This window comes from Sebastes umbrosus, chromosome 18 (assembly GCF_015220745.1).
Source record: "Sebastes umbrosus isolate fSebUmb1 chromosome 18, fSebUmb1.pri, whole genome shotgun sequence".
NCBI classification, from domain to species: Eukaryota; Metazoa; Chordata; class Actinopteri; order Perciformes; family Sebastidae; genus Sebastes; species Sebastes umbrosus.
This window is the reverse complement of record NC_051286.1, coordinates 14,880,773-14,906,145: the sequence shown is the minus strand read 5'-3', so window position 1 is coordinate 14,906,145 and position 25,373 is coordinate 14,880,773. Positions and strand designations below refer to the sequence as shown.

Sequence of the window (25,373 nt, the reverse complement as noted above, 5' to 3'; positions counted from 1 at the left end):
TTCCAAAACCAAAAATACAAGAGCAAAAGTGGACCGAATGGAGTGTGTTTATCTGATTAACAAAAACATTAATACTCCCAGCTAACAAAGCTTACTATCTACCCATCTAGGGCCAAGAGTTAGTATATTCCTAGTTTGGAACATCCGCTTTGTGGAAGGCAAAATGCTACTATATCAGAGTTTGGAGTTTCTCCTGGTCTTTGTTTGGTTTGGGGAAGTTTAATGCTAGCAAACACAGACTAAAGGCCTTTACATACCGGTGGCATGACGAATAAACAACACAAAAATGTGAAAAATGTGTAAGGCATTTTATTGTGAAAGGTAAGAATGGAAGTAGTGGATCTAATCTATTGCCATTGTCAAGGTTAAAAAGGAGTAATAAAGTCTGCCATCCTAGTTCAGAACTACGGAGCCTCCGTGTTGTTGATTAATAAGTATAGGCGCAACTCAACCCGTTCCGCAAAACTAGATTCTTTGATGCTTGTATTCGCGGTGCGGAAACTCGACTCGGAAGATTTACCTTGTTCCAAAAAAAAATTACGTCGCTTTTTCGCCACGTAATATTAGTGTTCTGTGTGAAAGTAGACATACTCGTGACAAAAACAACTGTTCAAAAAAATATATTGACATGCAAATTAATCACATGGAAAAAAAAAAAAGCTGCCGGTGTGTTTGTAAAGTATTGTTACTTTGCCAAACTCATTGGTTAGTCCTCATCATAACTGACTTTTTATCTGGGATATCTAGTTTTAACCTCAGCCTTTACACATTATATCTATGTAGCCAATATGCGTGTGCAGTATAAAAGTATTTTAATCATTTTAATCATTTAAGCGTCTTTGAGTCCTTGAAAAGCACTATATAAGTTGAATTTATTATTATTATTTTAAAATGAGTCAGCAGGAAACATTAAAAAGTCAGATGGTGACGCCGTTTCCAATCAATACATGGAATTAGCGTTACTTAGCTGCAGCTGATAAAATCTGCTGGCTACAGTCATTATTTCAGGTGACAAAATCCTTGGTTACCACCAAGAAATGAGAAGCTTTTGTTTACTTCTGTGTGAAATTAGAGACTCATTACTTTAAAAAATGACTTTTTTGAGTGTTATGCACCGTGCTAGAATGGAAAGCTTGACAGGTGCAGTAACCGCACCTAAAGGGTGGTGGGGCTTAGCGATGGTTCAACTCCAATATCAATTCTTCAGTATATAGTTTGGGGTCATCCCAAGCTGTGATACAGCCACTCTTGGGTCAAACGATTTATTGCATGGTTGCGTTCTTTCAAATGTCACAAAGCTGAAGTGCTACAGTCCATGTTGTTGCTTCACCAGGCTACACACATGAATTATTAAAAAGGGCTTCATGTTGATGCTGCAGGGTTTCCAATATATTACCCCCCCACCCACCCACCTCCTAAAAGAGGAGCGCTTAAATTTTTAATAAATCCTGTGTGCGTCTACAGAGGGACTGGCACTGATAAGAGTGACAGGCACAAGCGTTGGGAGGTTAATTGGATTTGAACATGTTGAAGAAAACACAGAGGAAGACTGAACATTTTAACTTTTATTTTTCTATATATGCTGTATACATTTGACAGTTGCGTGAGTGTGTGTTAGTGTGAGAGTGTGTGTGTCGAGGTGATCTAATTTAAAAAGAGCACAAAATAAGATTAGGGAGGGCGAGGCCTCAGTGGTGCACTGATGACGTTTGCATCTTTATTAAACTGATGCCTGGCAACACTTTCACAGCCAGGCTGTTGCACTGACTCCATTATGTTCACACAAAAGCCTCACAGTCGGGACACGCGAAAGGAATCAATGCATTACAATGGAAGCACAAAGCGATTCAATGCCATTTTGCTGCACCGGGGCCTCAAGTGTATTCACATAAAAGTTATAATACAAGTTATAACACCATTGCCCGGAGATGTTGAGCATTGTAAAATGCATTCGACACTCTGTTGAACGGGTGTTGTAGTAGTATAATAAGTACCATGTGCTCTGCGCGCCTTCAGCTACATGCAGTGATCACCAGCTGTCTCCTTCAGCTCCACGCTCACTAATTTAATTTGCACTGAGAAGTCAAAATTGCACCCGGGTGAATTCTGCTCTGGTTGAACACCTACACTGATTGTTAATTAATAACACAAACAGGAGCGCACAGATATGAACACAGGCACAATATAGCTAGAATTGGCATATGCACTGGCATGCAGGGGGCGCACACACACACACGATTTCCTCAGGATACCAGCATTAGAGTTAATTGCAAAAACTGTTGGAATAAGTGTGTGCTCCAGGGTCAAAATAACAAACGTATTCCCTGTTTTCAATTTCCCTACAGGTCAGAAAAGTAGGCCATTTCTTTCTCACATGCATCTTAAATCCAATGTAATAAGTGCAACACCAATATGTGAGAAAGGAAACATTCAGCTTGCTTTATGAGACCCAAGTGACACCCCCCATCCTCCACATCCTTATAATATAATCTCTCTGCCTTACTGTTTTACTCATCCGATGGAACTTTGAATCTAGGACACCACCTTGACAGGGAAAATAGGCCGCACATTCAGGGAAGATGGTGGGCTGGGATGGCATGTGTGTGTGGGAGGGGGAGTGTAACTGGTTTCCTGATTCTGCCTTGAGGGGAAACCAAGTAAAGATAAGTCCTTCCTTTCAAGCTCTCGCTCTTCTCACTGTTTTCTTAATTCTATCCCTCCACTCACCTCTCTCACCTCCACTTCCTCTGGCTCTGATTGCACCCACACATTTTTTAAAAATCCCCCTCTTCTTCGCATATAAGAGCTTATGAGAGGGGCTCGGGGATATTTATTAATATTTCAGATGATCAATCAGAAGCCACTCCTCAACCGTCAACAATAACAAAGATGGGAGTCATGGGATCAAACAGCCCACGTTGCTTAGCAACCACAGATTCTATCAGATAACAGCCCAGCAGCAGCAGCATGGAGGAGGTACCTGCACATTACATTACTGAACACCTTGGCTCGGCTTCAAAGGAAGTTGTACAAACCACATAAAGTGCTCAGATAAAGCGCTCTGAACTGGAGCAGTATAAAATTCCACCTCCGGAATTTAATATTACACCTCCGATGGGCCCCAAATACAAAACCCTCATGTTCAAAATGCTACCACCTCAACTGTGACTCCCTTCATTTCACTGTCCTCACACATAACAGGAATGTTACAGAGCACCTGCTGCCTTAAGATAAGTGTTGCGAAAGATTAAGAAGCAAGTTTTGCTACAGACAGAAATTGCAGCACCTCTATAAAATGTCACACAGTAGTGAAAAATGCCTGTTACAAAAGTGACATTTTCATTTAGGGGTGGGAATCACCAGACGCCCCATGATACGATATCATCACGAAACTTAAAAGGTCCAGTGTGTAGGATTTGGCGGTATCCGTGTTGGAGAGCTACGGTGGTCGACTCCAAAATGCGAACATATCATTCACATATCTTGAGGTCAGAGGTCAAGGGACCCCTTTGAAAATGCATGTTTTTTCTCGCCAAAATTTAGCGTAACTTTGGAGCGTTATTTAGCATTCTTCCCGACAAGCTAACATGACGTGGTTGGTATCAATCGGTTACTTCGATTTTTTAGTTTCTATGATACCAGTATCTATACTCTAGCTTTAGGGTGCTTCATCCTCTGAAAGACAGAATAGAGGCCGAGCCGTCGGATTGGTAAGAGGTTAATAGTTTATATAATAAAAGATCGATACTTGACGTCCGTGTCTCGATTCAATATTGCCACGCAAAATATTGCAATACTATGCTGTATTGATTTTGGCTCCCCCACCCCACCCAACCCTAAATCAACCATATTGCTCGGTTTGTCCGACGAACACTTCCATTTACTATCACGTACAACTAATAAAAGCTGCAAATGACAAGCTGGAACTGAGGAAAGTTTAGCATGTTTGCTTGAAAAATAATTAATAACTATTAATCTATTATCAAAACAGTTGCCATGACGTTTCTGCTACACCTAATTGATGAATCTACTAATCATTTCAGCTCCAGTATGTTTAGTGGCAGTAAGTTAAGTAACAGATGAGGTGATTTTCTTGGAAACTCACTGCAACTTCATTTTTGTATAGCATCTCAGATACAGTGGCAAATATAATGAAAAATGTGACTACTTTACTCCACGGTGTATTCTTCAAACCGATGGAAATCATAAGGCAATGAAACTTTTCAGGCGAGAGGCAGGAACCAAAACTTCTCTGAAAATATGATGGATTTTGGTCCTTTGTTCCTTCATTATGAGCACTAACTCCAGTACAGCCAGCTTTTTTATTCCCCACTATATCACTGTTTAATTACAACATTCTTGTGTGAGTTGAAAAGCGTTTTTCTTTTTAGAGAGATCTCATTGAGCTCTCATTTCATTGTGATGCTTTTCATTTTCTGCTGACAAAAGCTGTCAGAGGAAGACAAATGTAAGCAAAACCAATAAACCGGATGATTGAAATCCTCGAGGACTATAAAGAGACTTTATTTGGTTTGTGTCTACTTGCATAAAAAAAAAATATATATATAGGCCTATTCCCACACAGTGGAGTCATCAAGCTTCTGTCTTCAAGCTTTTATTTCATTTTCACTGACAGGAGAAATAGCTGGGGTAAAATCATTGAGGTTCATGAATCAACTATTTGCCCCGGAGGACCTTGAATGAATCTGTGCTGGTGTTGGATCGTTCAACATAATCCCCTTTTCACCAAAACCCCTCATTAATTGCTTTCACTTCCAACACCCTATCTGCTGTTAATCATAATGATGATGTGAGTTATCTAGTACATGCATGGCTGAGCATGTAGAGCTACTGCAAAGTGAAAGCTTGTTAGGATGGACTGGGAATATGACGGAAGAAATGGGAATTTGTCGAGTGACTGGCATCATGTAGCAGAAAATGAGAAATAAGATCATTTTAACAGAGAACATGACCCAGCATAAATAGCTGTGGCGGTTTAGCCAAATTATAAGGTGAAATAAACATTATCTCAATCACTTTATAAGCTATTAATTTAATTTATAAAACAATTAAAAAGCATACAGTAGCCTATTTCCCAAAATGACAAGCTATTCCTTCAACTACAGCATTGAAGTGGAGGTAAAAAGAAACACGTAGGACTTTATAGTACTAATAAAAAACTAAGCTATGTCATTTTTACATAAAAAAACCTTCAGCATTCAACGATTAAGTGTGCTTGGAAGCATGAAAGACACAGTATGTGCGATAAGAAAGTTATTAAAAGTGATAACCCAAAACATAATCACAACTTGATGAAAGACTTTCTTATGACCTGAATGCAAATGATCTTTGACTGCAGTTATTATGCAAAACATAGTGTAGGCTTCAACCCCCCCCCCTCTCACCCCCCATCACGAACCGTCCTCCAAAGGCTCTGTATATCATTAATTAGACAGGACCAAACCAGCGTTCTCACATGCAAAGCAGTAAAAGCAGCGTTATCTTCTCTACTCTAAAAAGCATGTTTTGGCCCCGGAAGGTGTCCAGAGAATGAAATGGGATTAACACTGCATGGGGTTATTTTTCAGACCGGCATTATTACACAGACGATTGAGTTTTGTTCCTGGTTGACTTCCTGTACTCTATTTATAGCTGGGACCCCACAGTGAAACATAATATTAGCTCTGCAGACAGTGGCAGTTGGTGTGATGCTGTGCCAGATAAGCACACAATGATTTTGGATGCACAATACACAGTGTATATTGGCACTACAATAACTGAAAATATCATTCACTGTAATCCAGTAACAGTGTTTCTCATCCCCAGAAGACTTAGATAAAATAGTGCTGATGTGTACTGTACATCTGGTTGACGTCAAATGTAAAGTTTAACACCACATATCACTTACTGCTCAGTCAGGAAATCATTATTTACAAAGTAAGAGCAGGTGGAAAAGCCAGGATTCATTTACAAAGAGACCAATACTTTTATCGAACACATATTAACTCATATTTAGAGCTGCAACGCTTAATCGATTAGTTGCCAACTATTTACTCCTCTATGACAGTAAACTGAATATCTTCAAGTTGTGGACAAAACAAGACATCCGAGGACATCATCTTGGGCTTTGGGAAACGTCGATCGACATTTTATAGACCAAAACAGGTAGGGTAGGTGGACGGGCATACAAAGTGTCAACAGTCCACATTGGTTTCTTTTAAGGCCCTGACACAACAAGTCGACTGTCGGCCATCAGCCAGTTTGGGGCTGTCGGTGAGCGTCTGTCAGCCTAATATTTGTGGCGTGTTGGCTCTAGTCTGCTCATGTCGGAGTTTTTTTTGGCCGATTCAGCATGTTGAATCAACTGCGGAGCTCGTTGGTGAGAGAAATCCCTCTGATTGGCTGTTCAGCTTAAACGAATCAGTGCACAAGAGGAGAAATGGAAGTGAGAAAAGCAAGCCAAAGAACAGAGTCAAGAGGAAAAACACAGAAGGCTCCTCTAATTTTTCATCTTCATCACATCTTGTATATCCGCAGTCCTTGGTCTTCCGGTTTCCCCTTTGGAATGACGAATACAGACTACCGCCGCCTGCTGGTGTGGAGACTTATTTCATCTCACGCAGGCGCAGAACGTACGTGGTAGCCGGCCATTGGCTGTAGTCTTTGCAGTGTGTTCAAGTGCAACTTTTAGGCCAAGATAAAATCTACGTGACGCAACGTAACGGCCTTTGTCGACACTAGTTCTCTGATGTCGGTTTGGTGTGTCTGGGCCTTTAACCATGTCCATGACCATTCGCTAACCTTAACCAAGTAGTTTTAGTTGCCTAAATGTAACAAAACCTATAACCATAGAAGCTCATATGACTCATTTTTGGAGCAGTCATATGGGTCATTTGGAACGGCACTGACAATTTAACTGGTTTAGGTCTAAATACTTGCTTGCTCTGATTAATAAGAGCTTTATTCAGAAAAAGCTTGAGTAAAGCCATTTAAATGCTGCTTCACTATGCGCCAATTAATCAAACACAACACTGCCAGAGGAGAGATTATTCGTTGTTTACAATCTCCTGACAGTTATAGTTTATCATTGACCAAAGGGCATTAAATATGGAGGTGACTTGCTCAGTAAATGTCCACTGAAAGTACCTTGGATCATTTTTATTGAGTGACTCAGCAGCCACTGTTTGTCTTTGTCTGACATGTAGACTGCTGACGACTGTTAAATTAACACTTAGAGGTCTTTTTCCCATCACCTCTGTGCATATTTCATGGAAAGAAGGTTCCATCAACACCTATATAATGAGGTATATTATAAGTAAAATTCACTAGAGAAAGAGTAAAAGTCATGGCAAAATAACATAACCACATTAACAATGCAGATACGGAAATCTTTCCTCGCGGCTGTTTATTCATAAAGCATAATTGCTCAGCACCGTGGAAGGATTGCTTTCATTAGCAATTCAAACAGGGCATGATTCTCTCTTTGCTGATACAGATCTTTTCCCCCCGGAGTCTGCTGGCTCCCATTTCAACATCTTCATCAACTATAAATAGCTCCCACGACACAAATCCATTCATGAAACAATAGGTTTATATTTAATATTTTGTTTTCTATTCAAGGGTAAAGCTGTGACTTGTAAAAGAAAAAACAGAATCCCGAGGTTTCCCAGTCCTGATCTCCAGCTGAGTGCAAGGAAAACAGCACTTTGCTTGAGCAATCATTAGCTTTCCCATCCATTATCACAGCAAAGCAAAACAAGTCCCCTTCGAGAGCTGCTGATCTCATTTGAGACAGCGAATCTGTGGCCCTTTGACTTCTGAGGGCTTCCCACAGGAATCCCCTCTAATGCGGTAGACCACTTTGGACCCTTCCAGCTGAGTGATGGATGCTGGTCTGACACAGCCGGATCCCTCCTGAAGTATCAGGGGGTGTTTAAAGGGGTAATCAATGGGAGGTTTTGAGCTGTGCTGTACAGTTTGGATATGGCGCTTTCAAACTAATTTAGACACATTTTCTATGTATATGTTTGCCTTTACTTAATATCAGTATGTGAGCTAAAAGGTCCTGTCTGGATTTGCCTCCAGAAGGTTTATATTTATATTTATATGCATTTAAATCAATCTAGCAAATTACATTTTGACAAAATTGGTTATTGTGCTTTCCATAATAATGGTAATAAAACAAAAACAAGACTAAGCCCCGGGGCCACACTGGATGCATGAGCAACGCGTGACGGCTACCTCGCTGATCTGCAGTGTCTCTCACGTGTGTGTTGTCCACACCCATAGCGTTTCTGCTGCTGCGCTGCTACTGTCAGCCCTTTCTTTTTACATTGAGTTTGCCTTTCATAATGGCCATTTCATTTCATTGTAAATGACATTTATATTTATTTTAGACAAAAAAAAGGTTAAGAAGCCTGTGCTCATTTGTAAATAATAATAATAATAATAATAATAATCCACAAATAAAAGCCGGTACCCTATTCATTTATGGAGCTGTGCAAGTCACTGCATCTTCTACAACACTGAAACAGGAAATGTTGAGTTAAAAATAAAAGATAAATTAAATATTTACTTTTTTTCATGTCTGTGACATATTCTACAGATATAGACATTGAAACTGTAGTAATGTTGCTGGTATGATGTCAATATATGGTCAAAAGATAATTTTCACTGTCTATTTTTGCTGTGAACTGCGTGCGGCACACTCTCTAGAAGAGACGTAGCTGATACGCAGCTGAGCCGTTATTATATTGAGCTATTATTAGTAGGGCTGTCCTCAACCAAAGAAATTCTTAGTTGACTGACACGATTCTGTCGACTAATCAATTAGTCGATTTAATTGACAGATCTGTAAAAATGAGTTTCTCCACAAAGTATCACACAAAAAAGCACCACTTTAAAGCATGTGTTTACCAGAAGTCATTAAGCATGAAAAAAGCATAAAAAATGACTTATCGGTTGTTTTGGTTTTAGACTACTAAGATTTCCTCAATTGATAAGTCAACTAATCGACTAAGAGGGCAGCCCTATGTAATATCATGTTTAGTTTCTTTGACAGAGACCTGATCTTCCATCTTGCTTACAATGAGCACTGTGCAATTTCTAGCATATTTTTTAGGAGGATATAAAAAATGTAAAACATGCACAAGAGGTACAGGTGCTTCTTTTCATCTTTTTTTCATCTGTTTCAGCCTGTCAGACGCTGCCTGACAGGTGATACCCAGGGCAAAGTAGTCTGCAAATCACCCAAACATACCCAGTGGAAATTAGGCCCTTCATAGTACAGTATGACCTTATCCAACTGAGCCAAGGGCACCTAAAAATCATTTTATGTAAAGTAGATGTGAATAATTTAAGACAAAAATTATAAACAAAAAAAAACTCTGAATTTATCAAGACATCTAAAGAAAGCAATTTGCTTAGAGTTTTCGGCTGCTCTTAAAGTCCATCATCATCTGGCTTCATAATTAATATTTAATTCATAATTTAATAGATTAGAGGAAGTCGTTAAAAGGTAATTCACTAATCTCAGCTGGTTTGAACATCAACAGCTCATCTGAATCTGTTTGACAACCAGCACATCAAGATAACTTCTACTGGGCTCTTTGTGCTTTGTTTAAAACATATATAGCATGCACTCTGTGTTTCTATAGAGCACTACAGAAGTTTTCCATTTCCACTTTTGACGGTACGAAGTTATTTTTAGGAACGGGTTACCTCGGCTCTTGTTGCTGAGCTCAGATGGGGACATGACGTGTCAGAAAACGGTGAGTGGAGTATGAATTTTTCAGAGGAACAGAACACGGAGATGGGATTTAGCTCTCCTGTGGAGGAACAGGTTCAGCTGATATGCACACACACACATACTGTATATACACAGGTATCTGCAGTACTTAACCTCTCTCTCTCTCACACACACACACACACACACACACACACACACACACACACACACACACACACACACACACACACACACACACACACACACACACACACACACACACACACACACACACACACACACACACACACACACACACACACACACACACACACACACACACACACACACACACACACACACACACACACACACACACACACACACACACACACACACACACCAACAGAATAACAATAGAAAACATGCTCAAAAAGACTCTTACACCGGAGTGACAGCATATCCCATTTCACAGACAGCTGCCACGGACATCAAACAGAAAGAGGACTTCACTGTGTTAGGACTCCACTGTGCACACTGAACAGGAAGCTGGATGGTGTGTGTGCGTGTGTGTTGTTGCAGCAGCACTCCCAAGACAGGGTCTCTCGGTTTCCTCGTGTTGCATAATTCACTTTACTTCAGGCCGGGGAACCTTGTTGGTGCTAAAAACGCTCCAGAGAGACTGCAGAGAGCAGCATATTAATGAGCTGTATATGAGACACTAAAACTGTGGTTTGATTACAGGTGTTCGTGTTTGTGGAGGTGAAACAAGGAGCCATATTTAATCTCTGTTAGACTGCGGGAGTGAAGGATGCCCTCAGCTGTCAATGTTAAACTGGCTAACAGAGATAAAATGTAAGTTTAGAAGGCTTACGAGTTACCAAACGTAAGCACTTACAGCACATACTATATGTAATGTGGGCCATGAGAAAATGTACACTTGCCATAACGCCACTCTCAAGGGTCTCACAAAGAAAATCAATAAAGAATATGATGTGGAGCAGTTTTTAATAACATGAGGCCGAGGCTTTAAAAATCAATATTTGTGGAGTGCAACAGTGGAGAAAATATACTCGCAGCTTCAAATGTAACCGGCACAAGACAGCATGTGAAAAGGTGAAGAAAAAAAAAAATCACCATCATGAAAAATTAGATTCAGTACATGAGTGTTTAGTTGAAATTGAGTTATTGGAAGATAAATTTCAGCCTCAGGTACAACAAAATCAATATAGACGTTGTTCCCAGAGGTGGAATTGTAAGTCACATTTGCAGTGACCTTTCCAACAAAATGAAAAATACGTTTTAAAAGATTAAACCAAACCCCCCTTGCCGCACAAACACACATCTTGTTAGATCTTTCATACATCCTTATTTCCAAAACATCCTGTTATCCTTAAACCACAAGGAAGAATTAAAGTGAATCGCCTCGGCACATTGGGGATTTCAAGGCATTAATACGGAAATGGTAGTTGGGGGAATAAAGGACAGAAGGGCCTCCCGCTAAGCTTTGATTAAACTCAGACCTATGACAGAAAAAGAATGAGGCATTATTAAATTTCAAAATACCCATAGCAACCGCAGGATTAAAAACACAAGACGACAAGTGTGACAGGAGGAGCATTTAGTATGGTGAAGCACTTGTCAACCCAGTGAGAGGTTATTGTTCTCAGCTGCCCAAACAAAACCACAAAATAAGCCTCGAGGGCTTCATTTAACCTGCTCCAAGCATGCTTAGTTGAGTGTGACAATATCATAAATCCATTTAATGCTGTATCTCCTCTTGACAACCCAAAACATCACCTTGGTAACCTGAACTGGATTCATGCGAAGGGGGTGGAAAACACAAACGGATTAACACAAATATAAGCTTTAGTATAAGAAACTTACAGTAGGCCACTGACCGGGAAGAAAAATACAGGCTCACAAGACTAAGAGTCTATGCTAGCAGCTCTATGAGGCTGTACTAGCAATGCTAACATGCAGATCATAGACTGTATATACAGTAAGAAGTGAACATAGTCACTGTGACGTCACCCATTGGTTTGTGGACTACCGTTTTGAAGCCTCGAGTTCGGCATTTTGGCCGTCGTCATCTTGTTTTTTTGCAACCGAAGTGACACGAGAGGGTGGAGCTAAGCACGACCGAATGCTGAATAAGACGTTTTCAGGCGACCAAAAGGTCACAATTAACTTTGATGAACTGAAAACACACTGTGAAAGGGTTAAAGTTGTAAGACAAAAATACGGACTACTCCCAGACCGGACAACGTCGTGGCAGCAACCTGTCAATCACAAGGTAGCCACGCCCTGAAGTATGCACCGCTTTATGGTCTATTTGACTCTGAATGGGACCATCATTTACTCAATGAACATCATGTTGTATTGAAGAAGACTTGAAACTAGTGATTGAGACCATAAACTCATGTTTACAATGTTTACTGAGGTAATAAATCAAGTGAGAAGTTAGAAAGAATGCAAGCAACTTTTCAGACTTTTCTTTGCCAACTGATGTTTAGCAGATATAAAGTTTACCACGTTCACCATCTTAGTTTAGCATGTTAGTATGATAGTATTTGCTAGTTTGCACTAAAAACAAAGACAAATTTAAATGCTGACCTGACGATGAAGTAAGATGAAAGGTCAGGCTAAAGTTATTACAATTGATCCTGAGAGGGACGGGAATGTCGAAACAAAATTTCATGGCGATCCATCTAATAGTTGTTAAGATATTTCAGTCTAGACCACAGCGGTGGGCCGACAGACAGACAGACAGACAGACAGACATTGCTACCCCGAAAGCCTCGTCGCTATTGCTAAAAAAGTGCAGTTTGGTAAAAGAAGAGCATAATAAAATTTAATCTAATGTCAGAAACACAAAATAGGAAATAAAGAAAAAAGACAGTCACTGAAAATGTGCATCAAGTTCCACAGAAATTAAAAACTAAGTGAGGAAAAAAAAGCAGGAAGCAGCAGACAACTACAGAGTCTGTGCAGAGCTGTCACTGAGGTAGCTGTGCTTTTGACAATAATCCAACTAATCACAGTGTTGGGGGGATTTAGCTCATGCAGTTCTGTTCCGACCAAAGTGGAAAGAGTCAAAAAGGTCATGCACTCACGCAAATCCTCGCCGCTATTAATCATACAACTAAATAAAACCACATTTGAGCATCATGTTCAATGAGTCACTTTCCTAAGCTTTAAATGCGCTAAAAGGGAAATGGCTATGAAGTACTTTTTGATGGGAAATGTTTTCTTTCCAAGACCAAATCCTGATTATCTCAAGATAATTGGGAGCTTTTTGAGTCGTGCATTCAAACGTACCCTGGGGGACACACAATGGGTTTAAATAACTTAAATTATCAATGCAATGCAAGCAATGCCTCCCAACGTTGGCAGCTGCTGATCTTTGAGGAAAGTAACCTGTCTAATTGATTTCTTATTTCAAAGCACGTTCCATGAAAACTCATTAGCAGCACTTTATCATCTAATCTATCCTCAGCCTGCGACTGGTGAGACTGATGAGTGTGCGAGCATGAATTATGCAGCGTATAGGTGGGAAATCTGCTCAGTTAAATCGTCGTGTGATGCACCGAAGCTCAGCTAAGAGCACATATTGACTTTAACTGGTCTTATAAATGGCTGTTTATAATCTATATAGATGCAATAACTGAGCGTTTCTTCTTTAAACTGGAAATGCTGGAACTTATGCCAGAGCTATAAGAGCTAACATAAGAACCTCTGCACTATAACTAATACAGTTAAGACTTCAGATTTCACTGTTTTAGTGCATCGGTTGCATGGAATATTCTGCAAAGCCACCTGAAAATGAAAAGAAGAAAAGAGAGAATACTCTCTGTAACTTCAGTCTTGCTTATTCTCTTCCGTTTGTCTGCTCTTGGTACATTATCTGTGTGTAACTGTGCAAACAGGGCATTTCTGTAAAAGGTCATATATTGTACTATATGCAAATTCAACCTTTCTTAGATATCATGTTAGGCTAAATAAATCCAGGGCCCAGCCACTGAAAGCATAGCAATCAGATAATGTGTGCAAAGATAATGCAAATTAGTTCCACTGTAAACTTTCTCACTGCAAAGTTTGAGGATTATCCAGAGTAAACTAGGACACTGAATTGTTTAACAGTATTTTTTCAGTGGTTTAGGCCTGTAGAGCTGGAACAATTAGTTCAATGATCAATTAGTCGGTCGATTAGTTGAACTATTTGGATAATTTGATCATTTTAGTCAAAAGCAAAATTAGCCCAAAATTCTCTGGGATCAGTTTCTCCAATGTCTCAGATTTTCTTTGTTTTATATTAGAGCTGCAATGATCAAAAAACTATTAAATTAATCACCAACTATTTCGTTAATCAATTAATCGGTTTGAGTAATTTTTTTTAAAGAAAAAAAGTCTAAATTCTCTGATTCCAGCTTCTTAAATGTGAATATTTTCTGGTTTCTTTACTCCTCTGACAGTAAACTGAATATGGACAAAACAAGACAATTGAGGACATCATCTTGAGCTTTGGGAAACACTGACGGACATTTTTCACCATTTTCTGACATTTTATAGACCAAACAACAAATCGATTAATCGAGAAAATAATCTACAGATTAATCGACAATTAAAATAATCGTTAGTTGCAGCCCTAGTTTATATTATTGTAAACTGAATATTCAGTTTTGGACTGTTGGTCGGACAAAACAACACATTTTTTCACTATTTTTGGACATTTTATCAATTAAACAATCAATTAATTGAAAAGATAATCAGCAAGTAAATCAATAACTAAATCTATGAGCAACACAAACAAAACCATATTCCCCTCTATTGTATTATGGCATCAGAAAACTGAGAAATGCATATCTCAGATAAGATAATGGATAATGGATCAGATAATGAGCAGAGAAAAACAAAAAAAACATCTGCACGGCTGGAAAATAGGTTTTCTGTGATTCGTGTAAAATCTCTCATTAAATGGGTTTCCCAATTGACACAGACAGATTATACCGTATTTGGTGCTCAATGCAGCATTGATGACACTTTAATTCTGCATCATAACACAAATCCAAATGCTCCATCAGTGCCCAATTATCAACTCCTCATTTTTTTTGGATCACATTGAAAGCAGAGGCAGTAATCCCGGCATTCATCCCTCTCATTCCTGATGCACTGCTGACGTTCCCTCTATCATTCTCCCATATATTCCCACCATTCCCTCCCTCTGCTCTTCCTCCTCTTCGCTGGCGTTCCCCTGACTCACGGCTTCCTGAGTCGTAACGAGCCATTGAGAGATAATTGCTCCTCGAGGGTCACTGCTAACTGACACCGCTGCCTCCTGCATGTCATTCAGTCAAGCTCCTGTCAGCGTTAATAGAACCGCAGGCTGAATTCACTGCCAGATATCCCAACCAGTCCAACCTAACGACTGGTGAGTCCACTAATTTCAGATCACTGCAAAGCACAGCGATACAAACTGCATGTTTTCCTCACAGCAATAACACTTTAGATGTGTATTCAAGAACTAACAGAAGCCACTTATTTTCCATTTTTTCTTTTGATATTGCTCACAGAGCTGTGCAGAAGAAGCAAGCTTTGATATTTACACCACTAAAAGAATATAAGAAACAATCCCAGACCCAAGGACACAGTCTTACTGGATTCATCTCCGTCTGTCCCATAGCTACACGATTTTAAATTGATGCAGACTGTACAGCGCGGACGTCCTTGGCGCCAAGGGCAAGTGTGTGTGACTTCTGAGATACACAAAGGTCCGTACTGCTTCTGTGTGATGTGATCCAAAGGGAAGGCTTGTACTCCAGGCACATGCTGTGTCCTCTTCCGTCCTGCCAGTGGCTTTGACCTCAACAGATGACAACGGACGGCCACGAGGGGAGACTGGGAAGTGTGGTACATGTCAGGTTTTCTGCTGGCGAAAGAACTGAAGACTGGTCTCATGCATGTCCAGAAATAGATCTTTTTCATGTTAGTAAGGTAGAGTTGAAATTCAATTATTCTGCCTGTTTTTATTACTTGTGAAAAGGGGGCATTAGTGTAACTTAATATAGCAACCGATCATCATGGATTTGACTTATTTCTCATGTCTTATCCTGAGGTTGTACAAATACAGAAGAAGATATTTGGTTGTAATAGTTATCACAGGCACTAGTGGCTTAGTCAGACTTGCACACTGTCAGCAGAATACAGTATTTAAAACACACATTAGGAATGCCATGTGGTGATGGTAACGCCATTCATAACCTAAACAGGACTTTTCAATATTCTTTCAATTTTAGCAAATTTTTCAGACAGGAAATACGTACCATTGCTGGCCTCACCTAACTGTTATGTAAATGTTCCTTATAGCTTTATACAGACTTGACAGGACCCTTACGAAAAGAGCCACAATGCTCAATCAATGTTTGGCACCTGCTGCACGAGAGAAAGCAGTGACATTGTAGGAAAGTAAGGAAAAAAATATGTGTTCTGTTTAATCGCAGGCTGCATCAGCGTTGCATTTTGAAAAAAATATATATATATTTTCCCATTAAAGCCTTAAATACGGACCGCCTGCGGGCGGCTGTGGAAGATCGTTGTTTGCATGATCCTATTTAAATCTAAAATAAGGAGCAGCGGAAAGCTGAGGCTTCTGTATTTCGCGCCATCATGTTGCACACTTGTAATGAAGTCATTACGTTATATAATGTTGCAGAACGTAACGAAACTATCAAAACGCCTTTGCACTCGATCCGCTCATAAAAATGTGCATAGTTCAAATAATTTATGAAGTGTTCAGAAATAGTTTGTTCACGTTGTTCAATTATTCATATGGTTTATTGACTTACATAACCTTTTAGCTTAAGTTGTACAGATTTTTAGGGAAATGACATCACAATAAGCACTATTGCGGACTTCAAAGGGTTAAATAAAGACAGTTGCGTGCAAGACAGATACACCACCTCTTCTCATGGTGAACTCCTGAACATATTTTCTAGCACATCCTGTTGCCTATTTCATGACATCCAAGAGGACCCAAGAATAGAACGACGATATGTTAAGTTGGGACTTTAATATCTATTTGGCCACATGGTGTATGGAAAGCATTTTGCTGGATATTCATAGTTTCTTACATGCCATTTATGCAGAATGAAAATCAAAAATGTATGCAGGTCTCATTATTACTGCGGTTGTTTTGCTCCACCAGGAGCAAATCATCTTTTTTTAGACTGATTTGATTTGCGAAGAACGTCCACAACAACTTTAAATTAGCTCATTTGAAGTGTTTTCCAGTTTATCAACCCCGCTCTTGTTTTCTTTGTGTATAATTAAGTGATGGATTCATTATACTGCTCTTAATGAGGCGAACGAGACACGCATTTTATTTACCTCGCCGCTGTGACGTTAACCTAACAGCATGCAGTTCGGACTTGTGCTACGTTGGATGTGTTACTTGGTCCGACCTATTAAGACTGCTGTCATGACTTTAAGATGTAAGGGACTCATTCAGACATTAGATCGACATGTAGAACTGCCATTAACCTAACGAGGTGTGTGTCTGAAAAAGGCTTTTGAGACACATTAGTCAAGGGGAGGTTTGACCTTACAGCAGAAAGGTCAGGTGGCAACCACATTAATCATGCCGGTATATTCAGTAAAAGCTTTTTGCCATGTGCTTTTGAGTGGCGCTGCTCTCCCCCGTAAAAATACAATACTCAAGTCATCAGCCAATTAAATGCCTCTGTCTCGTCTCACCTTGACACTATAGTCTCATTTAAAACAAAGCACTAATGCTAATGCTTTGATCTTTCAACAGGAACTCAAATGGCCCATTATGTCTCTATATAATTTCTCTATTAAACAACTTGGCAAGTCACAGTTACTATACAGACTTCATCCACAAAGAAATTAACTGTATATTATCGTTAACTGTGGTTAAGGTGACCGCTCCATAGGCAGGACACAAATAATTCATCTCTTCATTTCCCAACTTTAATCACACCTAATTTGTGTGTGGTCGTGCCAAGCATCTGCGATGTTGCTTTATTTGCATTCCGACAGCCAGCTTTGACGCATCGCCACATGCCGGCACACACAGACGCTGTCCTCTCTCCAAATTGCCTGCTAAGTAGCTCCTGGACATCAGGAGTCACCCCCGTCTGTCTGTACTGTTTGTGACTGCTATGTTCACATTTTTTCCAGGCTGATTCCTCTGTTGGCTCTCAGACACAAACTGCTTCTGTCATCAGGCGCTGAAATGAAACAGCTGGATTCTGCTCTGACAACATTGTTTGGCTTTTTTTTTTTCTTTCCCCCCTCTCTTTCTGATTCAAACAATAAGAGAAGAAAAGCACAATGCAGAGCCTCCTGCTAACAATGTGACACCGACAATGTCTTTCAATACGAGATGTCGATGGAGAATATGGTGATGTTGACGAAAACAATAACAACTCCCATCAATCAAAGTGTGCACAAAAAAACAAGATCAGAAGTTTTAATCCAGCAACAGCAACATCTCAAACCATTTAAGACATGAAAGCCCTAATCCAATGAGAAAACTTTTAAATGCCACAGATTTATACACAATAATACTTAATATTCAATAATGCATATAGAACATTTCCTAGAAAAACCTTGAAAAAGAGACCAAGCACATCTTCCTGGATGTGAGATCAATCAGTCATGTTTAATTAAAGATGGCATGGGGTGCCGATTATTCACTGAGCAGAGGAATCTAGCATGAGGCAAAAAAAAGACAGCATGCTAGCATTTATGGCAGCGAGAAGCTCACAGGCGATGTAGCTGCAGGGAGGGAGCGCTCAAGACAACACTTCACACATCAGGGGAGACAGCAGAGCTGCAGGCGGCAAAGCAGCCCCTCATTCTGCCCGTCACCGATGGTGTGACAAAGTTTGCTGCTCTGACCCTTCACTCAGTGCTCACAACCTCCTGTACTTCACACTGTAGTAACTGAGGAGCAACCATGCACATTTTGTAGGCTATAACATTTTCTGAATTATTTGAAAAACTACTAGCAAATAAAACAGTCTAAGCAAGTACTGTATATCATTAAAATTATATTTGATTGTGGTTTGTCCAAAGAGTATAGAAGCAAAGAGACAAAGCCATTTTGGACTGAAAACGCTAATTATATTTAGAATATATTATTGTTCAACATAGGCCATTTCGGTAAAATATGATATAGAAGAGAAATAATTTTGTTTTACCAGTGTCCGGTAGTCTCTTTCAGTCCAAAATGTCAGAACCGTAGCTTTGCTGCTGGGCGCGGATGTTGCAATGAAACAAACAATTGACTTTCAGTTCTTGGCAATATACGTTCTTTGGTTTTTCTAGCTATTTATCTATCTATCTATGTACGATATTTTCTTGAATGTATTGCTGAAAATAGTGTACACATGTTGTAGGAGCCAAAATGTGTATTTATCCTGTGTTGTTTATTATTATTTGTTTAGGCTGCACACATTCTTTTGGTTACAATCATTTCCGGCAATTGGCACAGGGATGGGGTTTCACTTTATTTACCTGTGCACTTGGACGGCGGGATTCAGACAAAGAGGGTGAGTTAGGCTCAGACATTTTCTGTTGACCGTCACGTCACGTCACGTCACGTCACGTCACGTCACGTCACGTCACGTCACGTCACGTCACTCGCAGAAATGAAATATAATATTAATAAGTATGATTTCTTTAGTGTATAATCACCTGATAATAAGAATCGTTGTGTTTTTGTTACCTTAGAATGAGCCGTTTATATCTACGTAGGGAGCGGGCAAGGAGGAGATGTCATGCGTCAACGCGCCATATCTTTAAGGTACAAAACATGCGCAGTAAAATCTGGTTTGCACTCGCCGAAATTGAGCCAATCGCAACGCAAGACTGCAGCTCCAGTTACACTGTGAATGTGTCATACCCCATACCCCAAGACCCGTGTCCCAGCCTCTCTCAATATGCCGCTCGCTCTCTCTTATGCAAAAAAAAAAATCACAAGATGGCGTGATGCGTTCAATGTCTTGTTTTGTCTGGCCAACAGTCCAAAACCCCAAAGGTAGTCAATAAAAAAAATTATAAAAAAATACACAAAAATTGTCACATTTGAGAAGCTGGAAATTTGGCATTTTTAGCTCGATGAAACAATTACAATATCAATCAAATTTTTTATTTTTTTTTAAAATGTTTGAAATATCAAAAAACAGAAAATGCCCATCACAAGATGGCGTGATGCGTTCAATGTCTTGTTTTGTCTGGCCAACAAAACAAGACAAATCGAAGATACGGGGTTCCACGATTTAATAAGGTTAGACTGAAGCACTCTTTTGTACACCAGTCAATCCTCAAACTAAATATGGAGCCTAATCCCAGATCAAATGTACGTTTGAAGGGCCCTGAATATCGTCTTCTGTGATTGTAATGTTTAAATGTACGTATCCTTGTTTCTTGTCTTTGTCCTTTTTGTAATGTTGTAAATGGAGCTGCTGTGATGCAAAACAAATTTCAGACCTGTCTGACAATAAAGTATTATCGTATATCAACAGTCCAAAGGTAGTCAATAAAAATGTGTAAAATACACAAAAATTGTCACATTTGAGAAGCTGAAAATTTTGCATTTTTAGCTTGATGAAAAAATTACAATATGAATCCATTTTTTTTTTCATTTTTTTTTAAACCGTTTGCTTTTGCGGACCGACTACTCCCTTAATACACAAAAATTGTCACATTTGAGAAGCTGGAAATTTAGCATTTTTAGCTTGATGAAACAATTACAATATTAATCAAATATATTTCAAAAAAACATTTGAAATGTCAAAAAAAGAGAGAAAATGCCCATCACAAGATTGCGTGATGTGTTCAATGTCTTGTTTTGTTTACCCAAAGGTAGTCAATACAAAAATGATATAAAATACACATAAATTGTCACATTTAATTAGCTGGAAATTTGGCATTGTTAACTTGATGAAACAATTACAACATTAATCAATTTTTTTTAATTTATTTTTTTAAACCGTTTGCTTATGCTGACGACTACTTCCTTATTCGACTCATTTCCGGTATCAATTAGCCAGTTTTAATGTATACTAGTTGTTTAGTTATAGGAGACAGTTGGCAGTGGGACTACTAGCCAGCTCACTCACTCACAAGGAAGTAAAGTAAAGCAATGAGACAGAGCTTTATAATAGTGGACAGGCTGTAATTGAACAGCTTTTCTACACTACACAGTACATCCACATCCACATCCACCTCTACTGATACATTTGGCAACAATGTAGCTGTTGTGATTCCAGAACGGAAACACAACATTCCATTAGCTTCCTCCGAGCAGCCAGAGGCACACATTGTCCTTCTCCATCTCTCTCCACCAAAAACCTTTACAACACTGAACCAAATCCAAACATTACAACACACACACACACTCACTTTCGTGCTTGGAAGTTCCCCATGTGTGCCGCGGGACTCCGGGGCTCTTGATAATCGCTCTTCCGGCGGATTTGAGTGCATCCATCCCGAGGTGTGTGTGTGTGTCTTCTCTCCGGGGCAGGTGGGATCCCCTAGTCTCCGAGTCCTGAGTCCGGACCACGGTGGAGGGAAATACAGCAGCTCGACAAATGGAGGATGCACCAAAAAGAAGAGGCGAAGAGCACTGATGTATAAGTTCCCACCCTGAATCGTTTTTCTCCCCCCTCTACTATACTATACAGAGAGAGACTGGCAACCCAGCTGAGGAGCACATGCACCTACTGCACCGTCTCTCCAAAGTTAAGGGCGTGTCCCTCCAACCTTGATGAGCTCTGACAGACCAAAGTGCTCCAGTCTGAAGGAGCAGACCTTAATGAAAAATCATTAGAGCATCATTGTGCAGTGTGAAGGACTTATACTCACTAATGAGTTCATGGATAATGAGCTTACAACTGCACTTTTTTTTTTTTTTTTTTATCTCATAGCACTTTATTGACCTTTTGTGGATGCACTGTTGCCAAGTTTTGCTCTTAAAGAAAGGCAATGTCATCCCTTTGACATCATTAATATTTAGAAACAACACACTGTTTTTTGTTTTAATTCATGACAGAATTCAAATTATAGTTATGGACTACATGCCTCTTTATTGCAATCTTCTCTTTCTTTCCTGTTTTTTTCCAGGCTGGGTTAAAGATATGTGAAGTGCTGAAAAAATTATAATAATGTCTGAATACCTGATAATATATTTTGGCACAAATGAATATCTAACAACTACAAAACTAGGATTCATTTTAGTACGTTGGTGCCCTCTATTGGTTGAAACCAGCTATCACAGTGTGGTTGTTCCCCATCTTCAGCATGGGGATATCAGTTCTAAGGCTCACTCCTCTTCATCCCCTATGGCGCATAAGGCTTCAAAGAGCTCTCTCCATTGAATTCGGTCCTTGGCAGCATGTTGGGCCTCTCCCCATGACAGGTTCATCTTGTCTTCTAGTGGTCTAAGGCTGCCCCCTCTTATACCACTTTCACACCAATGATCAGGGTTGGACCAGGTTATCTGACCCATGTTCAACCCTCCTTTTGTCAATTCCTGCTGTCGTCGCACCGTTTTGATGAGCTATAGGTTGACCTGTGACAAGTTGCGTCACGTATTGTACGTTCCACATTTGCAACCAAATAGATTTGTCCTGCCCCGGTTGTTAGCGACCCTGGTGCATGCCGTTCACATTGAAATTGACCCCTGATTTGACCCACCTCTCCACCTGGGTCGCGAAGCCGAGTCGGTCAACACAGGGTTGACCCTTTCAAACACACAATCACCCCTGGTTGAGTCCTCGGTGTGAAAGGGGTATTAGTCGCTTGGTCATTTTGGTCTTAGGTGACTAAGATTTCTTTAGTCGATTAGTCATTTTTTTATGATTTTCATACTGAATGACTAATTTCCAAGAAACTTATGAGCACATCTCTGGTAAACACAAGATGTTGTGGTGCTTTTGTGCGATTCTTTGTGGAGAAGCTCAGTTTAAGAGATTTGTTGATTAAATCAACTAATCAATCAGTCGACAAAATCGTTATGAGAGTTAGTCAGCTAAGAATTTCTTTGGTTGAGGACAGCCCTACTAATAATAGCTGAAAGTTATAGTTTTTTTTACAAAATAAACTATAAATTGATTCTTAAATCTGTTTAAAATATAAATAATTATGGGCACCCTGGTGACCTAAGAGAGTGGTTCCCAAACTGAGGATCAGGACACTCACAAGGGGTCGCGAGATGAACCTGAGGGGTCACACGATGATTAACAGTAGAAAAAAAAAAAACACATTTCAGCCACATAAAGTTTTGTTAATCTTTTCAGATTCTCTGTTTTCCTTGTGAATTACTGGATCATTCTGCTTCAGAAAAAATATTTAAAAAATGTTGAACTACACCTGGAGCTGGTTACACAGAGTCACAAGAAGACTAAGGCTGACAGTCGATTAAAATATTTAATCATGATTGATCGCAAATTAATCTCAATGTACCTTAAAGGGAGATTTGTCAAATATTGAAACGAATTTGCGTTAACGCGTGAACTTTGACAGCCCTAAAGAAGACATTTTCAACCTCCCCACTTCAATTTCAACCTTTGTGTGACCTTTGCATTATCCCAAATTTCCCTGTCTGTAAAGCACTATTACAATAAAGGTAAAATGCCCCAAAAAACAAAATGCACCATATTAGGAAACCGGGAACTCTCCGACTCCACTTGAGCTTTCAATGAAGAAAAAATCAATTTGCGACAGACACATGCATTGTGTTTTTGTCCTTCATGGTGAAATCTTTATTTAATTTCTCTCCACAACCCAGCACAGGTTAACATGTCATGTCCGAGTTCATCTCTCTCACAAGTATTTCACACTCAGGAAGCTAAGCAGAGCATGTATAGTCATGTGTTTCTCATAGATCATCTAGTAGGGGTTATTAGAGTTTAGCCTGAGGTGGCATGCTGCTGTTGTAATTTTGGTGCTCTGTGATCATTTGAGAGGGTTTTTAGGTTTATATTTAATGCTCTCAGCAGCGCACACTACTGCAACTACACTGACTGCTGTGTGTGGGCATATATGTGTGTATGTGTGTGTTCATGAGTTATCCTGGATACACAGCAAGTAGAATCATGCAGCTACTTTTAAATTTAAGACTCGTCAGAAAAAGACTGCAGTTTAAAAGGAAATAGCCTCTTGAGGGCTAAAAGCTGCACTAAAACAATGCAAAAGTGACATTGCCTCATGTCTGCTTCCATGGAAGACTGTGGATTTGAGATTAATAGTTATAATTAATGGTATTTATAAGCCAGCCAGTCGATCCAATCACTGCCATAATGTCACAGAGCACTTTTTTACTCCAATAGAGAGCAACAATTACAGGCTTCAACAGTTTCCAGATGTCATTTTCCAACTGGTTCATGAAAGAGTAATCGAACAGTGCAGCATGCGTCGTGTGTTTGTCCAATTCAGGTGTGACCACTGCTTCTTTAAAATACCGGAGATATTCTTTTTAAAAAAAATCACCCCTACTGTCTTGGCTTGGGAAGCATGTGATGTCTATTTGCTGACACGACAAGTTGTTAGATTCTTATTCCCCCATAAAACAAATCATGCTTGTTGTGGGGAGGGGTCTTTATTTGTGAGGGGAGAGAGGTGAGGTCACTAAAAGAAGTGTAAGAGTACAGCCAGACGAAGAGAGGGGCCTCATGAAGTAGATTCATGATCGAGGGGGTGTAAAGTAGTCTATTTCAGAAAGGACAACACAGAAAAAAAAACATGCTCTCAGTCACTTCCGTTTAAGATTCATTGATGGATGCTATCCTGCCTGCTTTACAGTGTATCCCCCTCCGATGTTTATGTCATAGTCTCTTGCTATTTGTCTCATACACACACTCACACACTCTTATTTCATTTTCTCTCTCTAAACCCGCGTCTTCCTTTAGAGGCTGGAGCTAGAAGGCAACTGGTGGGAGGGCCCGTCTTGGAAGCAGGAGGTGGCCTTGGCCAACGATTTTCAGGTCAATCCAGCATCGACACGTCAGCTCATGGATTTCTCTGTTTCCATAAAACCTGACTTATCTTCAACCAAGTACAAAGCCTGCACTGGAGGGCCTCATACACTGTCTATTTCAAAGACTGGGTAAACTGTCCCTTCGTATCCTCCTGCTTCCCCTCCTGGTTTCTCTCTTCCCTCCTGCTCCTCTCCTCCTCCTCCTCCTCCCTCTCCTCCCCCCTCTCGTCTTTCATCCAGTTCTGAGGCACGCAGGTAGTCTTGGAACTGGGGATGCGAGTGTGCCAGAGACTCCGCTGACAAGCTTCGGCTAGACAGGATGCTACTTAGGCTGGAATGGCGGGCGCCTCTGGGATGGGTCTCAATTTCCACACGGACCTCAATATTGGTTCCTTCCCTGTGGCGACAGTAGAGAGACAGGAAGTAATCAATACGAAGCTGCCAGGGAATCAGAAATGTTTTCGACTTCAGGAAGTTTATGCAGAGAACGCCTTGGTGAGTCTGCTGAAGTCACATGATAGATCAACAGCAGGATCATATGCTTAAACATGCTTTGAGCCAGGGTTATTATAGTAAACTAAAACGAAAATAAGCAGTGAAAAATATTTTTAGTAAACTGAAACCGAATAAAAACTATATCCT

At 39.9% G+C, this 25,373-nt stretch overlaps 2 protein-coding genes across 7 annotated transcripts in view; both read right to left on the bottom strand.

Moving 5' to 3' along the window:
• The window catches only part of si:dkey-71h2.2 (low density lipoprotein receptor adapter protein 1), a 58,213-nt gene extending 36,173 nt beyond the window's left edge, over positions 1-22,040 (bottom strand). For all 3 annotated transcript variants that reach the window (XM_037751676.1, XM_037751675.1, XM_037751673.1), the window contains exon 1: positions 21,158-22,040. In XM_037751676.1, the coding sequence (XP_037607604.1) occupies positions 21,158-21,242 (85 nt within the window). In that variant the 5' untranslated portion in view covers positions 21,243-22,040. The remainder of the gene's footprint in view (positions 1-21,157) is intronic.
• Positions 22,041-23,488: 1,448 nt separating this feature from the next.
• si:ch211-278j3.3 (E3 ubiquitin-protein ligase RNF19B) overlaps positions 23,489-25,373 on the bottom strand; it is a 41,753-nt gene continuing 39,868 nt past the window's right edge. For all 4 annotated transcript variants that reach the window (XM_037751639.1, XM_037751641.1, XM_037751638.1 and 1 more), the window contains one exon: positions 23,489-25,128. In XM_037751639.1, the coding sequence (XP_037607567.1) occupies positions 24,834-25,128 (295 nt within the window). In that variant the 3' untranslated portion in view covers positions 23,489-24,833. The remainder of the gene's footprint in view (positions 25,129-25,373) is intronic.